Source organism: Convolutriloba macropyga, chromosome 12, assembly GCF_964194025.1.
Source record: "Convolutriloba macropyga chromosome 12, txConMacr16.3, whole genome shotgun sequence".
NCBI classification, from domain to species: domain Eukaryota; kingdom Metazoa; phylum Xenacoelomorpha; order Acoela; family Convolutidae; genus Convolutriloba; species Convolutriloba macropyga.
In genome coordinates, this window is record NC_134479.1 from 222,744 (window position 1) to 240,921 (window position 18,178).

Here is an 18,178-nt window from a genome sequence, read left to right on the forward strand (position 1 = left end):
TAGCAGACAATAATTGCTCCCTTTCTAGGAAACTTGTGATTTGTGAATGCCTTTTCAAAAATTTTTGACGAAGCAGAAGTGACCGAAATAGGTCTATAATTGAGTGGGTCTTCGGGATTCCCTTTTTTGATTGTGGAGTTACACAAGCTTTTTTAAGATCTTCTGGAAATTTTCCTTCTGTAATGAACTGATTAATGAGATAACATAGTGGTTCCGCTAGCGCTGCTTTAGCATCTTTTATTGCCCAAGCTGGTATTTTTGATGGACCGACTGGTTTACTTGTATTCAATGAATCTATGAGCACATTTGTTTCCTTGGTTGTTATATATCGGAACTTGAAACACTTTCTCGGAGCAGTTTTAGGAGGAATGTTGTTTGTTTGTTGCAAGCCAATGAACTCTCCTGGAGTGGAAAATCTGTAATTTAGAAGATTTGCAATTTCCATGGGCTGTGTTATCTTATCACCAAAAATGTTTAATAAAGATTGAATTCTTGCTTGAGTCTTTTCTTTATTACGAAGATCTTGAATGAATTTCTCTCTGGCTTTTTCACTGTTTAACTCCATAAAACACGAAAGAAGTTGTTTTTCTTTTTGACGAATTAAATAGTTTTTAGTTTCATCGTCGCTTATTCTTGAAAACTAGCTTTTTGTTTCCTCACATAGCCATTTTTCTTGAAGCAAAAATATTGGTTTATCTGTTCTAATATAACAGGCTTTCATTGGAGCATGTAGTGCTAATGCTCTTTCAATAATTCTTTGAAACTCTAATAACATCATATCTCCTGTCACTGCACCGTAAAAGTGTCTCCAGTCTGAATTTTCAATAAAATTTTGGAATGCTATGGCTGAATAGTTTTTTTTGTCAAAAAATTTTTTTGTTGTTTTTGATTTTAGCATCACAGATTTAAAAAACTGTGATTGTTGCAAAATGATCAGTTTTCAAAATCGTATCCGCTACTATGCCTGTTTCGTAATCGTCTGTTATGATATAATCGATAAGTGTTGAAGAAGAGTTAGTCATTCTTGTAGCTGCATCATTATTTGTTGGTTTAAGATCATATGGAGAAATTACAGATTGTAGCAGACTTCTGTCGCGCTTTGCAAAATAGTTTAAGTTGTAGTCTCCAGCAAGTAGTACAGATTTTCCTTCAGCCATAGCAAGATCAATTCCCAGGACCAATTTTTCCAAAAACATCTTAACAAGTTTTTTTTCGGGACACTATGATAAATTCAAAACGCATTTCTTTTTTTGTATGCTCAACTCAACCCATAAACTTTCAAAATTTGTATCCGGAAAGCAGTTGAGATCATCGCGGAGACGAGGTTTCAATATTTTCGGAATGTACATGATAATACCACCACCTTTTGTTTTTGTTGTTTGGATGCGATCTTTTCGAAAACAGTCAAAGATTTGCTTATCTACATGCAAAATTCTTCCGGATGGTTTTGTGACAACCATGTTTCACTAAACGCATATATGCAGTTGTAACCAATGTCTTGAATGAGTTCTTTCAATAGCAGATGTTGTCCTGCTAAACTTCTGGCATTTTGATGTAGAATTTTTATTCTGGAATCAAATAATTTTAACTTTTTCATCATAAGTGCATATAGCAAATCTGGTCCAGGGTTTATTTCGATATCACCACTTTTTAGTAGAAGGTACCATATAACAACCAAGAAAAAGGAAAGGTTGAATTTGGATGTTAAAGCACATTGTTTGCTGTTACAGCTTCCGTTGAATGAAGGTATTCGAGATGCATAAGGAAAACTGTATAAAAAAATTCTGAAATACTATCGGAGGATATGAGTAGTACACAGAGTAAAACTATGGGTCGAATACCTGCCAATTTTGGCTATATCTGATTATAAATCATTACACGTTGCAAAATAGCTTAAAAACTACAGAAACTGCAGCTAAAATCCATTTGTATAACGATGTTTGCCTCCATGGTTTGTAAGTGTTAGCCCTACTCACGTATGCACTTTGAGAATATTGGAAAGGGTGTAAAAGAACAAGATTACAAGAAGTTAAAAGAAAATGACTTATAACTGCATTTTTAATGAACGGAATTCCCTGCTGAAAATTAAAATGTATATCATCGTAAAAAAGAGCGTTGTAATTTGCCATTCGACTCAACATGTTGCAGACAGGAAGTATTTTGATTTTTTCAGTGTTTTCTTGTGTAATATACTCTTGCAGTTTTTCATTGAATTCGTAAATTTTGTTGTTTGTCTGTTCGTTTTTCGGCAATTTTTTTAAGGGAGGCACTTCCATCAATACCAATGTTTCTGGGCTGAACTTTTCCTTTATTGCAGAGACAAGATCTTTGTAATCTGAGAATAATGTTTCTAAATGATCACTTTTTTGTTTTAGAATAGCCTTGGTCCCATCCTGTAAAATGACTGTTTTCAATTTTTTTTGATCGTAACCGTAATAATTGCAGTTTTTCCTTTGTCGTCGAGCCTGGGTAAGCATGTATACTGCAGTCTTGAGGAAATGTCCGACCTCTTGCCAGGTTTTTGATGATACTACTACCAATTAAAAAATTTTCTGTTTTCTCGATCTTTAATGTTTCAAACTTTCGAATAAAAACGTCATTTTTTGCGCTCGTGTTAATCGTTGGTGTTATTATAGCTGAAGTAGTTGTTACCTGTGCCGATTTTTTAAGGAATTCACTCACGGTTACCACATGCTCGGCGATGAGACTGTCCTTCTCTTCTAATTTTTGATAAAGTTCGCAATAAATTTTATAAAGATCCGCTTTTGAATAACTATTAAACTTTTCTGCAGTCATCATCATGATTGGAATATATTACAGGAGGATATTTACAGGAGTAATTTACAATTCTTGATATTTACAATTAGAACTTTGTCACAGAATCTGTTGCTTAAAAAGAACTATTGTGCTAACGTTTAAAACTAGCAATGCATAAGAAAGTGCTTCAAACGTTTAAAAAATGAAGGTCAAGAAGCAACTGTACAGAATGAAAGAATTGTGTGTTGTGACTTTGATTTGGGATTTGAAGTAAAAACTTTGCGGAAACTGAGGGCATTGTAGAATGATTCTGGGGCCTCTATTTGAAGTTTGAGAAGGTTGACTAAAATTTTGGTTATTTATGACATGGAGGTGGTGGTATGGTTAAAGAAATTTAGCACACATTCTGCGCTGTGAATGAGATCAATTCTCCAAACAAATTTTGAATACTGTAGGCTAAATTGCTTCTAAATCGCATAAATAGTTTCTATTATAAGTGAGAGATTGAGCCCAATTTATTTTCTTTTTCATGCAAACCGGTTTTGATAATCTGCGCAAAAAACATTGCCATTAGTGGCTTTCTTACGGAAATTAACGAAAGACGTTGTGCAACTGAGATATCCCCCTCCATCGAATTTTCACCATTATCTGCTACATTGTCAACAACTAGCTTGGATGCCTGTTCCTAAATTTCTCCACCTTTAGTTGAGCATGGGGATCACTCAGTAATTTGATGTTAAAATCTCTATTATCAGTTCCTAAGAGTTTCGTTTCCGAAGAGACCTAAATTCAGATTTGACAGTTTTCAAGTTGACTTTACTATTGAGTTCATTTCTTGAATCATTAATTGTAGCATCAACAATCTCAATGATAGTAGCGCAAAGCTCTGTCCTAATGGTTACAAGTTGTCAATTAATTTGCCTTAAATCTACCCTAAATTAATTAATGCTTGAATCTATTAATGCTTGAAACCATTGATGCACGAGTCCATTAATTGAATCCATGCTGGATTTGCGTTCTCCACTGGACTGTTTTCTTTGAGTTAGTTCGACTCTAAGGGCACCAATTCGACACAGAGAAAAACATAGCCGCCAGATTGCTGGAAAAGATGCAAAATAGAAACAAAAACAAATTGAATCAGATATCGGCATCCCTCAAAAATTAATGTCAAGACATTCATTGAAAAATTGTAAGATCAAAGTTTAACCACGTAACTGACTGAAAAGGTTTTAATAGAGGGAGTGAGAAATGACGCCACGCGCATCAAATGCGATTAAAGAGAGAAAATCATTCAAAAAATTTGACTTTTTCAGCTTTGCGGGTGAACAGATGTAAAATGAAACAAGCGTCAGACGAAGGAACAAAAAACATAGCAGGACAAGTCCTGAACGACCATTTATAGAATTTTTATTAACTAAATAGAAGAACTATACCTAGAACGGACATTGAATGTATTGACAACACCATTTAAAAAAATTGTATCAGAAAAAAATTGAAAACATACTTTGGACAACCTCTAAGAACCGTCCTTCACACCAGTTTCTGTGAATCGCATAATTGGAGTCTAGAGAGCTGAAAGGCTCTACGAGTACTTAATGACCGCTGGGCGTAACCTGTTTATCCCGATTGAGTACGATAAGTCAGCGAAAAATTGGTAAAGCAAAAAATCGCATAAAAAGGACCAACATGACTAAAATAATTGCCGCATGTGAATTAAAGTCAAATTGCCGCATGGGAACAAAAAACCACAATCGAGAACTCGAATTTTTGTTCAAACACCGCATTCTTGCTCTACTTTAAAATTCAAGTGAAAAAAAATTCGTGCTGCAAATCCATTCGCTTTTTTGCTCCACTTCCCGTTTCGGCGTGACCAAAATCACTACTGACCAGTCTGACATCAAAAATCAAGAAAATGTGTAAACAGATTTCTTCGAATTGTAAAAACCAAGAATATCTCAATATAGCTCCGCTACGCTTACAGCTTCGCAACTACAAAAAACGCGATCAAAAGTTTCAGCGAAGTAAAAAAAAAGACATAATAGCCGCTGAAACGCTGACGTCGGCTATTAATAATGAAAATACACCTCCTCGGCGGATTTGATGATAGTATATAACATAGCCGGAAGATTGCTGGAATAGCTGCGAAAGAATAGACTTCCGTGCCGTATAATAGAGACAGAAGCAGACAGATATAAACTGAAAAAAACTCAATCCTCAAAAGCTAGATAAAAAATATTTAGCGATAAAATAATAACGCTTGTTGAAATTCATTCTGCAGAAGCATTTTTATTAGTGACCTTTATTACATATAAGAGTTCCTTTGATCTTATACTAGCTCAAATTAAACTTAAGTTTTAAAGTGCAAAAGTCATTTTATTGAGTGAAAATTTATAAGTCACTATGATCAAATCCTAGTCACGCAAATGACTTTAAAAAGTTGGCTAATAAAGAGGGTGAGAAATGACGTCACGCGCGCAAATGCCGTTAACGAGAGGAAGAAGTCATTCAGATGGTTTGATTTTTGAATTTTGCTGTGTGAAAACATACCCGGCAGATTGCGGGAAAATAGCCGCCATTGATTCCAATAAGCATGATTGGGATTGAAAGAATAGAAGATACCGAAAAAAAAAAGATTTTTGTACAAAAACATTTTTTAAGTCTGATTTATTTTGATGGCATTACGTAGTAGAACATACTTCTGTTTCTTAGAGAGAGGCTACAGGGGCTACTATCAATACCAATAAGCATAAGAGATAGTACAAAGACTTATAGGAACGACGTTCAAATAGCGGGCATCAAAAAATTGGGCTTTATGGGTTTATCCCGTTTCTATTTCTGACTTCAATTTTCTATTCTGACTGTTCATTTTGAATTGCTTTGCTGAGCAACTGATGTTCAAATTCACTTTTAGCAGAATGAGAGAAGAGAGAAACTAGCCTCGAGAAGTCAAAAAGATTTCACGCCAAAATGCTGAAAAAGCGGCAAAATGGTAAAGCGAAAAAAAGTTCGACGAAGTAAAAAAACATAGCAGGACAAGTCCTGATATACAATTCAAAGAACTTTTATTGACTAAACGAAAAACTAGACCTAGAACGGACTATGACTGGATTGGGAAATTAAGTTTGAACAAAATCCGATCCAAAAAATCGAAAAAACAGTAAAAATCAAAGTGAAATTGCCGCATGTGAACAAAAAACCACTAGCGAGAAAGCGAAATTTCGTTCAAACACCGTTTTCTCACTCTACTTTAAATTTAGAGCGAAAAAATTTCACGCCGCAAAACCACTCGCTTTTTCGCTCCACTTCCTGTTTAGGCGTGACCAAAATCACTACTCCAATTTGACTTCAAAAATTATGAAAATGTGTGAACATATCTTAAAAAAAAACATAGCCGGAAGAATTCCGGAAACAACTCGAAGTGAAAATCCATTTAAACGCCATCCAACTACTCGTCAAACAAAACGTGCCTTCACTAATTTATGATTATCTTGAAACAAAGTCATCAAACAAAAAAGTAAAAACAATAAAATCAAATCTTTTAAAATATGATAAAAAATCTCATAAATTTTGTTATAAAATGAGATCCCGAAAAAACTATCTCTGCCAAAAAAAACTTCATCAAAACAAATAGTACTTACAAAACCACTTATGTGAATTTTGAAAAAAAATACTTTAGGCTAAATTATGAAAAAAAAGCTCGTAAAAACAACTTTCACTGAAAAACTGGAAAAAGTTACCAAATTTCTTAATATTTCAAAAAACATATAAATCCAAAGAAAAATTCCCTTTAGCCAATAGGGTATCCAGATGCTATCAAAAGAATAGGCAAGTCATATTTCTCATCAAAAAAAATGATTCTTACCCACAAAACTGTAACCAATTGTTATCAAATTATTGCTCAAGTAGAAGGGGTTTCTTCAATACCCATTTGAGCCAGTAAAACAAAATAATCGTCAAAAACGCAAAAATTAGCCCGAAAATCAGCACAATACATTAAAAACGTACGAATTATCATAAAATTCATATGATTTTCCAGAAACCTTCAAACCACTACCGAAACCAGCCTAAAATTCAAACAAAATCATAACCAAACCTCTTAATGAAAATAAATGAAAAAAATGCTTTAAAATGCCGCACGTGAACAAAAAAAATTTCGCTCGCTTAGAGAAAATTTTTTCACACATCAATTTCTCGCTCTCTCAAAAACAGCGGTATGAAAAAAACCACTCTTTTCTCTCCGCTCTTCACCTTTGTTCAGCACCAAAATCACTCCAAATTTTTTCACGCGTTTCATTTCCCGCTTCAAAAATCACTCCAATAAAATTGATTTAAAAAAAAGGACTTCTCCAATACTCCTCTTCGAGTCGTAAAAAAAGACAGCGCCCCATTACAATTCAAATTCTTTGAATTGTAAAAAATAGGAGCGCTATTATAGCCGGCTGAGAAGATGAGGGCGGCTATTAAAAATGTAAAACGAAAAAGAGCGTCACACGACGAGCACCGCAAAAAAACAAGAGCACCGCAAAATAAAAATAGCTCCGCTCAGCTTACAGCTATAATAAGTACTAGTAGAGCTCTAAGCGCACTCACCAAAGACAATGCCCTGAGGCTTGACAAAATGATCATAATTTTGAAGAGGAAAGCCATATCGGTACACCAAAAGATCGGTCGAACAGAAAATGAACAAGAGACAACAACAGGAATCAATTCATTGCAAGGAACCCAATTCAACAAACTTCGTTTGAGAGCAATTGAAACACAACTGATTAACATAAAACGAATAGCTCTCAAACCAGCAAGCGGTTCGCTTCAACAGTAACCAGTCGCTAGCATTAACAATGCTAGCATTAGGAGGGTGAGCGGAGTGAATAGGGTCAAACAATGTAGGGGTGGTGGGGGTCAAACAATGAGGGTATGATTGGGAGGGCTGGATGGGGGAGGGGGGTTACTGAGGGGGGTCAAACTTTAAAGATTAGGAACCGCACTTCACACCATGAAATTGTCTCCTGAAAATAGTTGTGATAAATCACATACTTATCCATACTTAATCGCATAATATGATCAGTGCTAAAACTCTTGAAGACTTTACCCTGAAGGAGAAATTTGATCCATTTAAGTATACCCATTAACCCACCCACAAGCTTTGAAAGAGGATTACTGGGCAAAAATTGAGAAAATGACAAATACTTGCAAATTGCAACATTTAAAGACAGTTACGTAATTTTGCAATATTAAAATGTTTAAAAGCACTTGTCTCTGGAATCTGTCGAGTAACCCATCTGAAAAACATTAAAAAGTTCTTCTGGCTCGTCAAAATCAATAAACTACTAACATGATAGTTTTCAGAAAACTTGAAAATCCTAACTTTGTGAAGTAATTGCAAATATGTGATATTAACTAATCTATTGCCCCTAGCAACTATTCAGTAACATACTATGAAACCCTAGAACCCTAGAGGAGTTTACTCGGCCGTGGAGGCCAGAAAAGCTGAAAAAACAAACACTAAAACCTACCCGGCAGATTGCCGGAAAATAGCCGCCGTTGATTCCAATAAGCATGATTGGGATTCAAAGAATAGAAGATATTGAAAAAAAAAGACTTTTGTACAAAAACATTTGTTAAGTCCGATTTATTTTAATGGCATTTCGTAGTTAAACATAACGTACTTCTGTTTCTTAGAGAGAGGCTACAAGGGCTACTATCAATACCAATAAGCATTAGAGATGGTAACTAAGTCTTATAGGAACGACGTTCAAATAGCGGGCATCAAAAATTGGGCTTTATGGGTTTATCCCGTTTCTACTTCTGACTTCAATTTTTTATACTGACTCTGTTCATTTTGAATTGCTTTATTGAGTAACTGATTTTCAAAATCACTTTTAGCAGAATGAGAGAAGAGAGAAACTAGCCTAGAGAAGTCAAAAAGATATCACGCAAAATGTTGAAAAAGCGGCAAAATGAGGTAAAGCGAAACATTTTTTTTTATTCGACGAAGTAAAAAAACATAGCAGGACAATTCCTGACGTACAATTCAAAAAATTTTCATTGACTAAACAGAAAAACTAGACCTAGAATGGACTATGAGTGAACTGAGAAAACCATTTTTAAAAAAAAAATCAGATAAAAAAACAGAAAACAGAAAATCAATGTCAAAATTCCGCATGTGAACAAAAAACTACTAGCGAGATATAAAAATTTAATTCAAACAAAAAACTAGGCCTAGAATGAGCTGTGAAAGGATTGGGAAAACCATTTAGAAAAAAAATGCGATCCAAAAAATCGAAAAAACAGTAAAAATCAGAGTGAAATTGCCGCATGTGAACAAAAAACCACTACCGAGAAACCGAATTTTTGTTCAAACACCGTTTTCTCACTCTACTTTAAAATTAGAGCGAAAAAATCACACCGCAAAACCACTCCCTTTTTCGCTCCATTTCCTGTTTCGGCGTGACCAAAATCACTACTCCAATTTGACTTCAAAATTCATGAAAATGTGTGAACAGATCTAAAAAGACAGCGCCCCAATACAATTCAAATTCTTTGAATTGTAAAAAATAGGAGCGCTATAATAGCCGGCTGAGAAGATGAGGGCGGCTATTAAAAATTACTAATTTTATCCAAAAAAAATTGCCAGCATTCGTGACATTAAAATGTTGAAAACATTTCCATTGCCACTATGTGCAATAACTTATTATCAGACCCCAGAAGAGGTTCTCTTGCCCCTGAGGCTGGAAAAATTGAAAAAAAAAGAGTAAAAAACTTACTATTATTTTTTGTGCTTATGTTTGCAGTAGCAACACAGTTCAAAAAATCTCGCAAAAGTGAAAAAAGTGAAGGACTACTAAAGTCAACTTTGGGTCCGACCGCCAGTTGGAGGAGGGTGAACGGGGGAGTGTAGAGGGTACGTGGGTGACTGGTGGGGAGGCTAATGGGGAGAGGCAACTGGGAGGGGGCCAAACTTTCAGGATTAAGAACCGCCAATCACACCATGAAATTGTCTCCTCAAAAGTATTGCTGAATCGCTTGCGTAGAGATTAGTAGAGCATAAGGCTCTAGGAGAGCTGCTTCAACCCCTCAATGGCTTCCGGGTTATACCTGTTTATCCGGTTAGACGAAATGTCTGAATAAGGGTCGAATAAGGGTCGGTTAGACGAAGGGTCTGAATAAAATCGGTCAAGCGATTAACAATACTTCTGGGTCATTAAAAGACGAGCACCTGTCTAATCCAAATTTTTGGAATTGTAAAGACCATGACAGCCGCAATACAGACGACAGGTTTGGCGGTGAATGATATATTAGGTGGGATTGTACCTCAGTCTCTAAGTCCTCAGCAAGTCCCTTCTCGAGTGGCTCTGCGACCATGGTGAGTTTGTTGTGTCTGTTGGGTGTCTCTGCGAAGCACTTGAGAGAAGAAGTCTCCACTACTGTCTCACAGAAGGACACCACTGGGTCTGCCACTTTGACCTCTATCTCACTGTACATCTTACGCAGATCGTGCATCACACAGTCCAAGTACAGCTCACCTACACGAACAAATGAGCTGTACTTAAATGTAACATAACCGTCAAATTGTCCAAAAATAGCCGCCGTTGACGCATATCAGGATTGAAACAGGAAAAGAAAAAGAAGAAAAGTTAACATTGTTTTCAACGTCCCAAAATAATTTGGTTGCAGTTTCAGTTAGATTCTGTACTCAAGACTGTACATTAACTCATCTTAAGGTACATTAACGTAGTACAATTAACGTACGTTCACGTACATTACCGTAATCTGTACATACGTTTACTCATCTTAAGCTAGTGTCAGCTAGAAATCGCTCTAATGAACTTTAATAGCCTAATGCACTTTGACTTAATGATCGGGCTGTGTCGGATTATACCGTCTCTAATGATTTTGATTTTTTGGTTTCGACAATATTCACTACATTGCGTAATTCAAAGCGTGAAACAATTTAAAATCCATTTAGTGGAAACAGGGAATGAAAGTCACCGTGAAAATAACAATTCATTTGACAAAACATACCCGGCAAATACGTTGTGGAAAAATAGCCGCCTTGATTGCCGCGTTTATTCCTATAACCAAGATTGGGATAAAGACGAGAAAAAACAAATGAAAAAAAAATGAAAAAAATTTTTGTACACAAACGATTTTAAAATGCGAACTATTGCCAGCAACTACTGTCTAAAAACTCTTTAGCAGAATGAAAGAAGAGTATAGCCCAGTGAAGTCAAAAATATTTCACGCAAAATGTTGAACAAGCTGCGAACTATTGTAAAGCGAAAAAAATTTAATACGACGAAGTAAAAAAAATTAGGAGCGCTAAAATAGCCTCCTGAGAAGCTCAGGCGGCTATTAAAAACGTGACGGACAGGTGAGGTGAAATTTAAGACCTAACCAGAAAAATTCTGGATACAACACGAAGCGTCGGAATTTCACAAACACCTTAGCTGCAGCCGAAACCATTACTTTTTACTTAACAACGTTTATTCATTACCTTAACAGATTTCAGTTAAAAACTTAGTAAAAATTTAGACCAGTCATAGCGGTAAAGATCTGAGTACTGACATCCTTGAAAAAAGCTAACACAAAACTACCTAATCATTCAAATACCATACAAAAGAAGATGTCATTCGTAGGACGTAGATTAGACAGAAAATTAAAAAATTTTGAAAATACAAAATTTACTACTATTAATATACGCGGCACATTGCCGGACTAGCTACGGAAGAATAGATTTGCGTAACGCATAGTAGAGATAGAAACAGATACAGATGTAAATTGAATAAAAATTGACTAAAAATGAAGAAAGTAAAGCTTGAAAAATTCACTTGTGGAGTCAGAAAAGGTTCTAAAACAATAGCGCAAAAATGGTCAAGCAAAAATTTATTTTGCATAAAAAATTGACTCTATCAGTTTATCTCGTTCTTTTGATCTTGCAGATATGACATTGAACGTATTCACTACGTTACGTAATTCAATACGCGAAAGAATTTACAATCCATTCAATTAAAACGTTGAGTGAAATAAGTGAGAAGTCAAGCGTGAAAATCGTGACTTACGTAAAACGAAAAACGTGATCAAAAGGTACAGTGAATTAAAAAACATAGCCGTCAGATTCGTACCGCATTAGAGAGATAGAAAAGATACATATCCAAATTGAAAAAAAAATCGACTCCGCTCAAAAAGAAATGTAAAAAACATTTCTCGATAAATTAATGAATATTGTTAAAATTCATTTCGCAGAAGTCTTTTTATTAGGTACCTCTATTGCACATACTGGAATAATGACCTTCCACTAACTCGAACAAAAATTCAGTTTTAAAGTGCAAAAGTCATTTTATTGAGTGAGGCAAGTAACTATGATCAAAATCCAATCACGCAAACGACTTAAAAACGTTGGCTAAAGAGAGTGAGAAATGCCGTCACGCGCGCAAATGCCGTTCCGGAGAGAAAAGTCATTCAAAAAAATTTGTCTTTTTCAGCTTTGCTGTGTGGTCAAATGCAAAACCAAAAAGAGTGTCAGACGACGAAACAAAAAAAACCAAGAGCACCGCAATATAGCTTCTCAGCTATAAAAACATATCCCGTGATGTTGAAAGGGGCCAAAACTTTTAGGACGTACAAATGATGATAGAAACAAAAAACTGACCGCGCTAAAATCTTTCCATGAAGTAACTCAAGCTAGTGTTCCTAAACACTGAGAACTCCTTAACTGAATATGTGAACTGAAAGACACATTGGGAAAGCATGAGGCAACATAAAGCATTGGATGATTGGTACTCAAGGAAAAACTAAAATTTTTTGATTTGGCATTACAGCATAAAGGACAAAATTATTTAATACATACGTAAATCTTGCTGGAAACAAAACAAATTCGGACAATAGCAAAATTTATATAACGAATAAGACAAAAAAAAACAGAATAATACTCAGAAGTAAAAGTATCGATCATTACTAAAACGTAACCTGAAGATTAATTGAAGATAAATAAATAACAATCAAAATTTTCCAGCAATTACAGCAAAATCTTCTGCAGAAGTCAATTTCAAACCAACAAATCATTAAAAAAAATTAAGAAAAAAAGATAAATTAATAATCATTTTTTAACATATCGCCCAAAAAATTGCCAAATAATAAATAACAGCCAAAAATTTCGACCAAAATCTTATAGAAAAAGAAAATCTTATATATGAAAAGAAGCCAATTGCAAATGAACCAAAAAATTGAGAAAGGAGGACAAAATAATTAGCATTTCTCAAAAACTAAACAGCTACTAAACGATTTGGTCTTAGGAGAACGATATAATATAGGCAACATCGAAGAAATTGTTGAACAAAGAAACAAAGACTTCGTGAAAGTTGAAAGCAGAAAATCAAGTAAAAGAAGGAAAAAATACTCAATTTAGCATTGATGTCTTCAAAAAATACGTACAAAATGATAGCAGTTTAAAGATTGAAAACACTAAATAGTTTTGAAAGAAACTTTTTGTCGGAGCATTAAAACTGCTATCATGAAAAACTTTTATATGAATTTCAAAGACTTGACGCCAAACAGTCATCAAAATGCCTTGACGCGCTTGACGCGCACTTGACGGCTTTATCGGTTTATACTTATTATGCTGATTTTGTTCTTTTGACATTGACTGTATTCACTAGATGTGTAATTAAAGGTGCGAAAGAATTTAAAATCCACTGAGTAGAAACAGTCAGTGAGGTAATTCACGAGTCAAAAGCGAAAATTGAGACTTATGTAAAACGTGATCAAAAAAGTAAAGCGAACTGAAAAAACATAGCAGGACAAGTCCTGACGTACAGTTCAAAGGATTTTCATTGACTAAACAGAAAACTAAACCAAGAACGGACTATAAACGGATTGGGAAAACCATTTAAAAAAAATCCGATCCAAAAAACTGAAAAAACAGTAAAAATCAAGTGAAATTGCCGCATGTGAACAAAAAAAAACACTAGCGAATTTTTGTTCAAACACCGTTTTCTCACTCTACTTTAAAATTAGAGCAACAAAATTTCGCGCCCCAAAACCACTCGCCTTTTCGCTCCACTTCCTGTGTCGGCGTGACCAAAATGACTACTCCAATTTGACTTCAAAAATCATGAAAATGTGTGAACAGATCTTAAAAAAAAAGACAGCGCCCTAATACAATTCAAATTCTTTGAATTGTAAAAAGAAGAGCGCTTAAATAATAGCATAATGGTCGTTGAGAGACTGAAGGCGGCTATTGAAAAACAATTCAGTTATTCATAACAGATGGAAGTCAATTTAGTGCATAGCAAGACTTTTCCTAGCAATTGAAACCCACATCGCTCTCCTTTTTTACTACAAAAAGGAGTGTTGTTTTTTAAATAGTACTTCTGAGCAAATAGTACTTCCAGTAAGAAAAATTACAGCTACCGTCAGCCTTTGAAGAAAAACTACAGCTACTAGTACCTTTGAATAAATATTATTTCCGGTAAAGTACTATTTGTTTAACAGACCTTTAGAACTAAAACCAAGGCGATCAGAATTGCCATTTGAACTACTTTTTTAAGCAAAAGAAGTTTTTGATCATGCTCTGGGTTCAGTGAAAGACGCATATAGAAAACTATTTTTGGTCGCTCTTTTCGTCTATTTTGTTTATTTTTTGCTGGCAATTTGTTTTTGTAAAAAGTTTTTGAACTCTGCTTCATTTGTATTTCGCATTTTCCAAATTGATACCGAAAAATTATTAAGAGCATAGTAATGCGTTTCAAGTGCAAGATCGGCATATATTTCTCAATTTATCAGACGGGTTTTCTGACAAATTTTCTCATTTTTTACACCTTTAAGCAGACATTATTTTGAAATGATTAGTGTACAAGGCATCATTTTTTGACAGTTCATGTACTGGACACTTCTTTTCAACTGAGTAAATTTTGTTTTATAATAACTCACATAGAGAAATGGGACAAAAATTTCTAAAATCGGATTAGTGTATGTACAATTTAATAATACAAAAGTTCTAAAAAATTACTCATTCAAAAAGAAGTGTCCAATGCATCAACTGTAAAAAAGAGGTCGGCATATAAAACAATCGTTTAGAGAAAGTGTCTGCTCAAATATTAAAATAAGTGAAAACCCCAACAATTAACAAAAAAAAAAAATTGCTCTTGAGCATTACTGGGCGTGGTATCAGTTGCAGAAAGCAAAGTATTAATGCAGCGCCAACCAAAAAGTTCTGCAAAAAATCAAATTACAAGCAGAAATTGAGCGAAATCCACTGATCTCATTGCGGATCGTATATTGCCAGCCGAATTGTTCATCTCGAAAGTTAGATTAATGAAACTTCAAAAAGATAAGACACGGGGAACATCCGCAAACTTCAAAAAATTTAGTAGTCCTCCAAAAACACTGGACAGAACAAAAGAAACAAAACAAATTATCATAAAAAGAGAACGGAAACGAAGTGGAGTACCATATCTTTGCTCCAGAAAAAGAGTTCAAAAAAGGAGAAATTTGCCCTCTTCAGTAAAAATTTTAAGCAGAATAACTTGTTTGAAATAATTTAACCAACTTTTTGCTACATCATCACAAGAAAATACCAGTTAACAGACAAACAGGAGCGTTCAAATCCTATTTTACCTATGAGAACGAACAGCCATAATTTAACCATTATAATAGTAATATTAATACTGTGATCAAATTATTTAATATATGAAAGCATAAGAGACTGAGAGATAACGCGAGAGAGATCAATTCATCCAGGTGACAAAAATGAACACAATAAACTTAGTAACAAAAACGATTAAATATACCTGGAAAGGATAGAGAACGTCACAGTGCTGTGCAGCAGGAATTTGACTAGAAATATAAAAGAGAATTTTTTTTCTTGAGTTCGAATTCTTTTTAAAATCAATCATGGCGATACCTCGTTAACTAAAAGAGCTAGAGAGGTCCAAGTTTTCGCCCAAAACCAGCCCAAAACCAGGAAACATGAAAAAAATATCCTATAGCATGCAGCCAAGGGTGCAACCTTATCGGTACCTAAAAAATGTTTAAAAAAAGGTATGAATTTCCGAAATATGGAGAATTTTTACATCATGAGGAAATTCTGATATTTGCAATACACTTAGGTTGCAAAGATCATCTGGTATTACTGAGTTGGTTTTCAATGTGTTGTACAGTTTGGTAGCCCGATATTTGATGGAGTAACGTTAAATTTTTCTTTTTTAAAGGTTCATCCAGAAACTAAAATTTTGAGAGCCTAGTTTGTCTTGATTTTTCTAACTTAAACAAGTTACTAGGATCTTTCTAAACATGGGCATGGGCCTTTTAATGATTTAAAAACAAACTTCAAAAACTCATATAGATGCAGTTTGTACACTGTTGAAATTTTGCTAACAAAGAATCAATCATTATATGAATTGTATCACCACAAGTATCAAATCATATCATTACAAGTATTTTTTCTGCAACAAATAAAATGGGTCAAGTGAAGTGTAGCTGCAAAAACCGTTGACAGGAATTCCATATCGTATTATAGGACAGATATTACTTCAATAATAAGTAATGAGTTGATGTCTTGGAAAGTAATGTCTCAATTTTGAAACAGCTCGGCATTGTTTACTCGTTTTTACAAAGTCACTACATTTATCAACAAAATTTAAACCACTCAGCTTAAACAGAGTTGGAAAGGCTATTTCATATATCCATTTGTATCGTCTTTGCCATATTTAAAACCAATTTTAATTGCATTAAGCCTGTTGTTAATCATAATAAGGTCCCTTCTAACATCCTCATCTCAAGGTCCCTTTTCTACAATTTACAGCAGTTATTTTGTTATAGTCGGCAAACAGCATTATTTCAACTGAAGTGCATGACAACTGAAGGTCATTAACATAAGTGAAAAAAAATGTGCCTAAAATTGAGCCTTGAGACTCCGTATCTTATTGTTTGCCATTGAGATAAGACAACATTTGCAACCACTCTTTGGGATCAGTTGTTCAGATAGAATTGCAACCAACTCTATCATTAACTTCTAAATCCATAGTTTTCGTAAGTATTTTATGATCTACTGTATCAAATGCTTCCTTCAGATCAAGAAAGAAGTTAAAAGGTTTATCAAATTGTCAGATCCTTATAATTTTGGTCATTTCAACCAATACATCACTGGCCCAGTGCCTTTGTCCGAATCCAGATTGCTCCTTATTTATTAGGCAGAAAAGCTCCAAATTCGATTAAACCCTGCACGCTAAGATTTTGCTCCTCCGATTTAGTAGCTAAATAGGTCTATAATCGATATCTTTAGTTTTAGTACCTTCTATGGACAGAGACAAGACTTCTGCTTTCTAGCAAAACTACATCAACGGGATTTATAAGAAAAGTAAGAATAGGAACGATTTGCGTCTCAGATTGCCTAAAAACAAGATTGCAGTTATTACCATCACCAGAGGATGGTTTATTGTAAAACTACAGCTACTAGTACCTTTGAATAAATATTATTTCCGGTAAAGTACTATTTGTTTAACAGACCTTCAGAACTAAAACCAAGGCGATCAGAATTGCCATTTGAACTACTTTTTTAAGCAAAAGAAGTTTTTGATCATGCTCTGGGTTCAGTGAAAGACGCATATAGAAAACTATTTTTGGTCGATCTTTTCGTCTATTTTGTTTATTTTTTGCTGGCAATTTGTTTTTGTAAAAAGTTTTTGAACTCTGCTTCATTTGTATTTCGCATTTTCCAAATTGATACCGAAAAATTATTAAGAGCATAGTAATGCGTTTCAAGTGCAAGATCGGCATATATTTCTCAATTTATCAGACGGGTTTTTGACAAATTTTCTCATTTTTTACACCTTTAAGCAGAAATTTTTTTGAAATGATTAGTGTACAAGGCATCATTTTTTGACAGTTCATGTACTGGACACTTCTTTTCAACTGAGTAAATTTTGTTTTATAATAACTCACATAGAGAAATGGGACAAAAATTTCTAAAATCGGATTAGTGTATGTACAATTTAATAAAACAAAAGTTCTAAAAAATTACTCATTTAAAAAGAAGTGTCCAATGCATCAACTGTAGAAAAGAGGTCGGCATATAAAACAATCGTTTAGAGAAAGTGTCTGCTCAAATATTAAAATAAGTGAAAACCCCAACAATTAACAAAAAAAAATTTTGCTCTTGAGCATTACTGGGCGTGGTATCAGTTGCAGAAAGCAAAGTATTAATGCAGCGCCAACCAAAAAGTTCTGCAAAAAATCAAATTACAAGCAGAAATTGAGCGATATCCACTGATCTCATTGCGGATCGTATATTGCCAGCCGAATTGTTCATCTCGAAAGTTAGATTAATGAAACTTCAAAAAGATAAGACACGGGGAACATCCGCAAACTTCAAAAAATTTAGTAGTCCTCCAAAAACACTGGACAGAACAAAAGAAACAAAACA

At 34.4% G+C, this 18,178-nt stretch overlaps 1 protein-coding gene across 2 annotated transcripts in view; it reads right to left on the reverse strand.

The window, feature by feature from the left end:
• The window catches only part of LOC142351238 (116 kDa U5 small nuclear ribonucleoprotein component-like), a 664,445-nt gene that overhangs the window by 68,368 nt on the left and 577,899 nt on the right, over positions 1-18,178 (reverse strand). For both annotated transcript variants that reach the window (XM_075403381.1, XM_075403380.1), the window contains exon 10: positions 10,069-10,280. In XM_075403381.1, the coding sequence (XP_075259496.1) occupies positions 10,069-10,280 (212 nt within the window). The remainder of the gene's footprint in view (positions 1-10,068; positions 10,281-18,178) is intronic.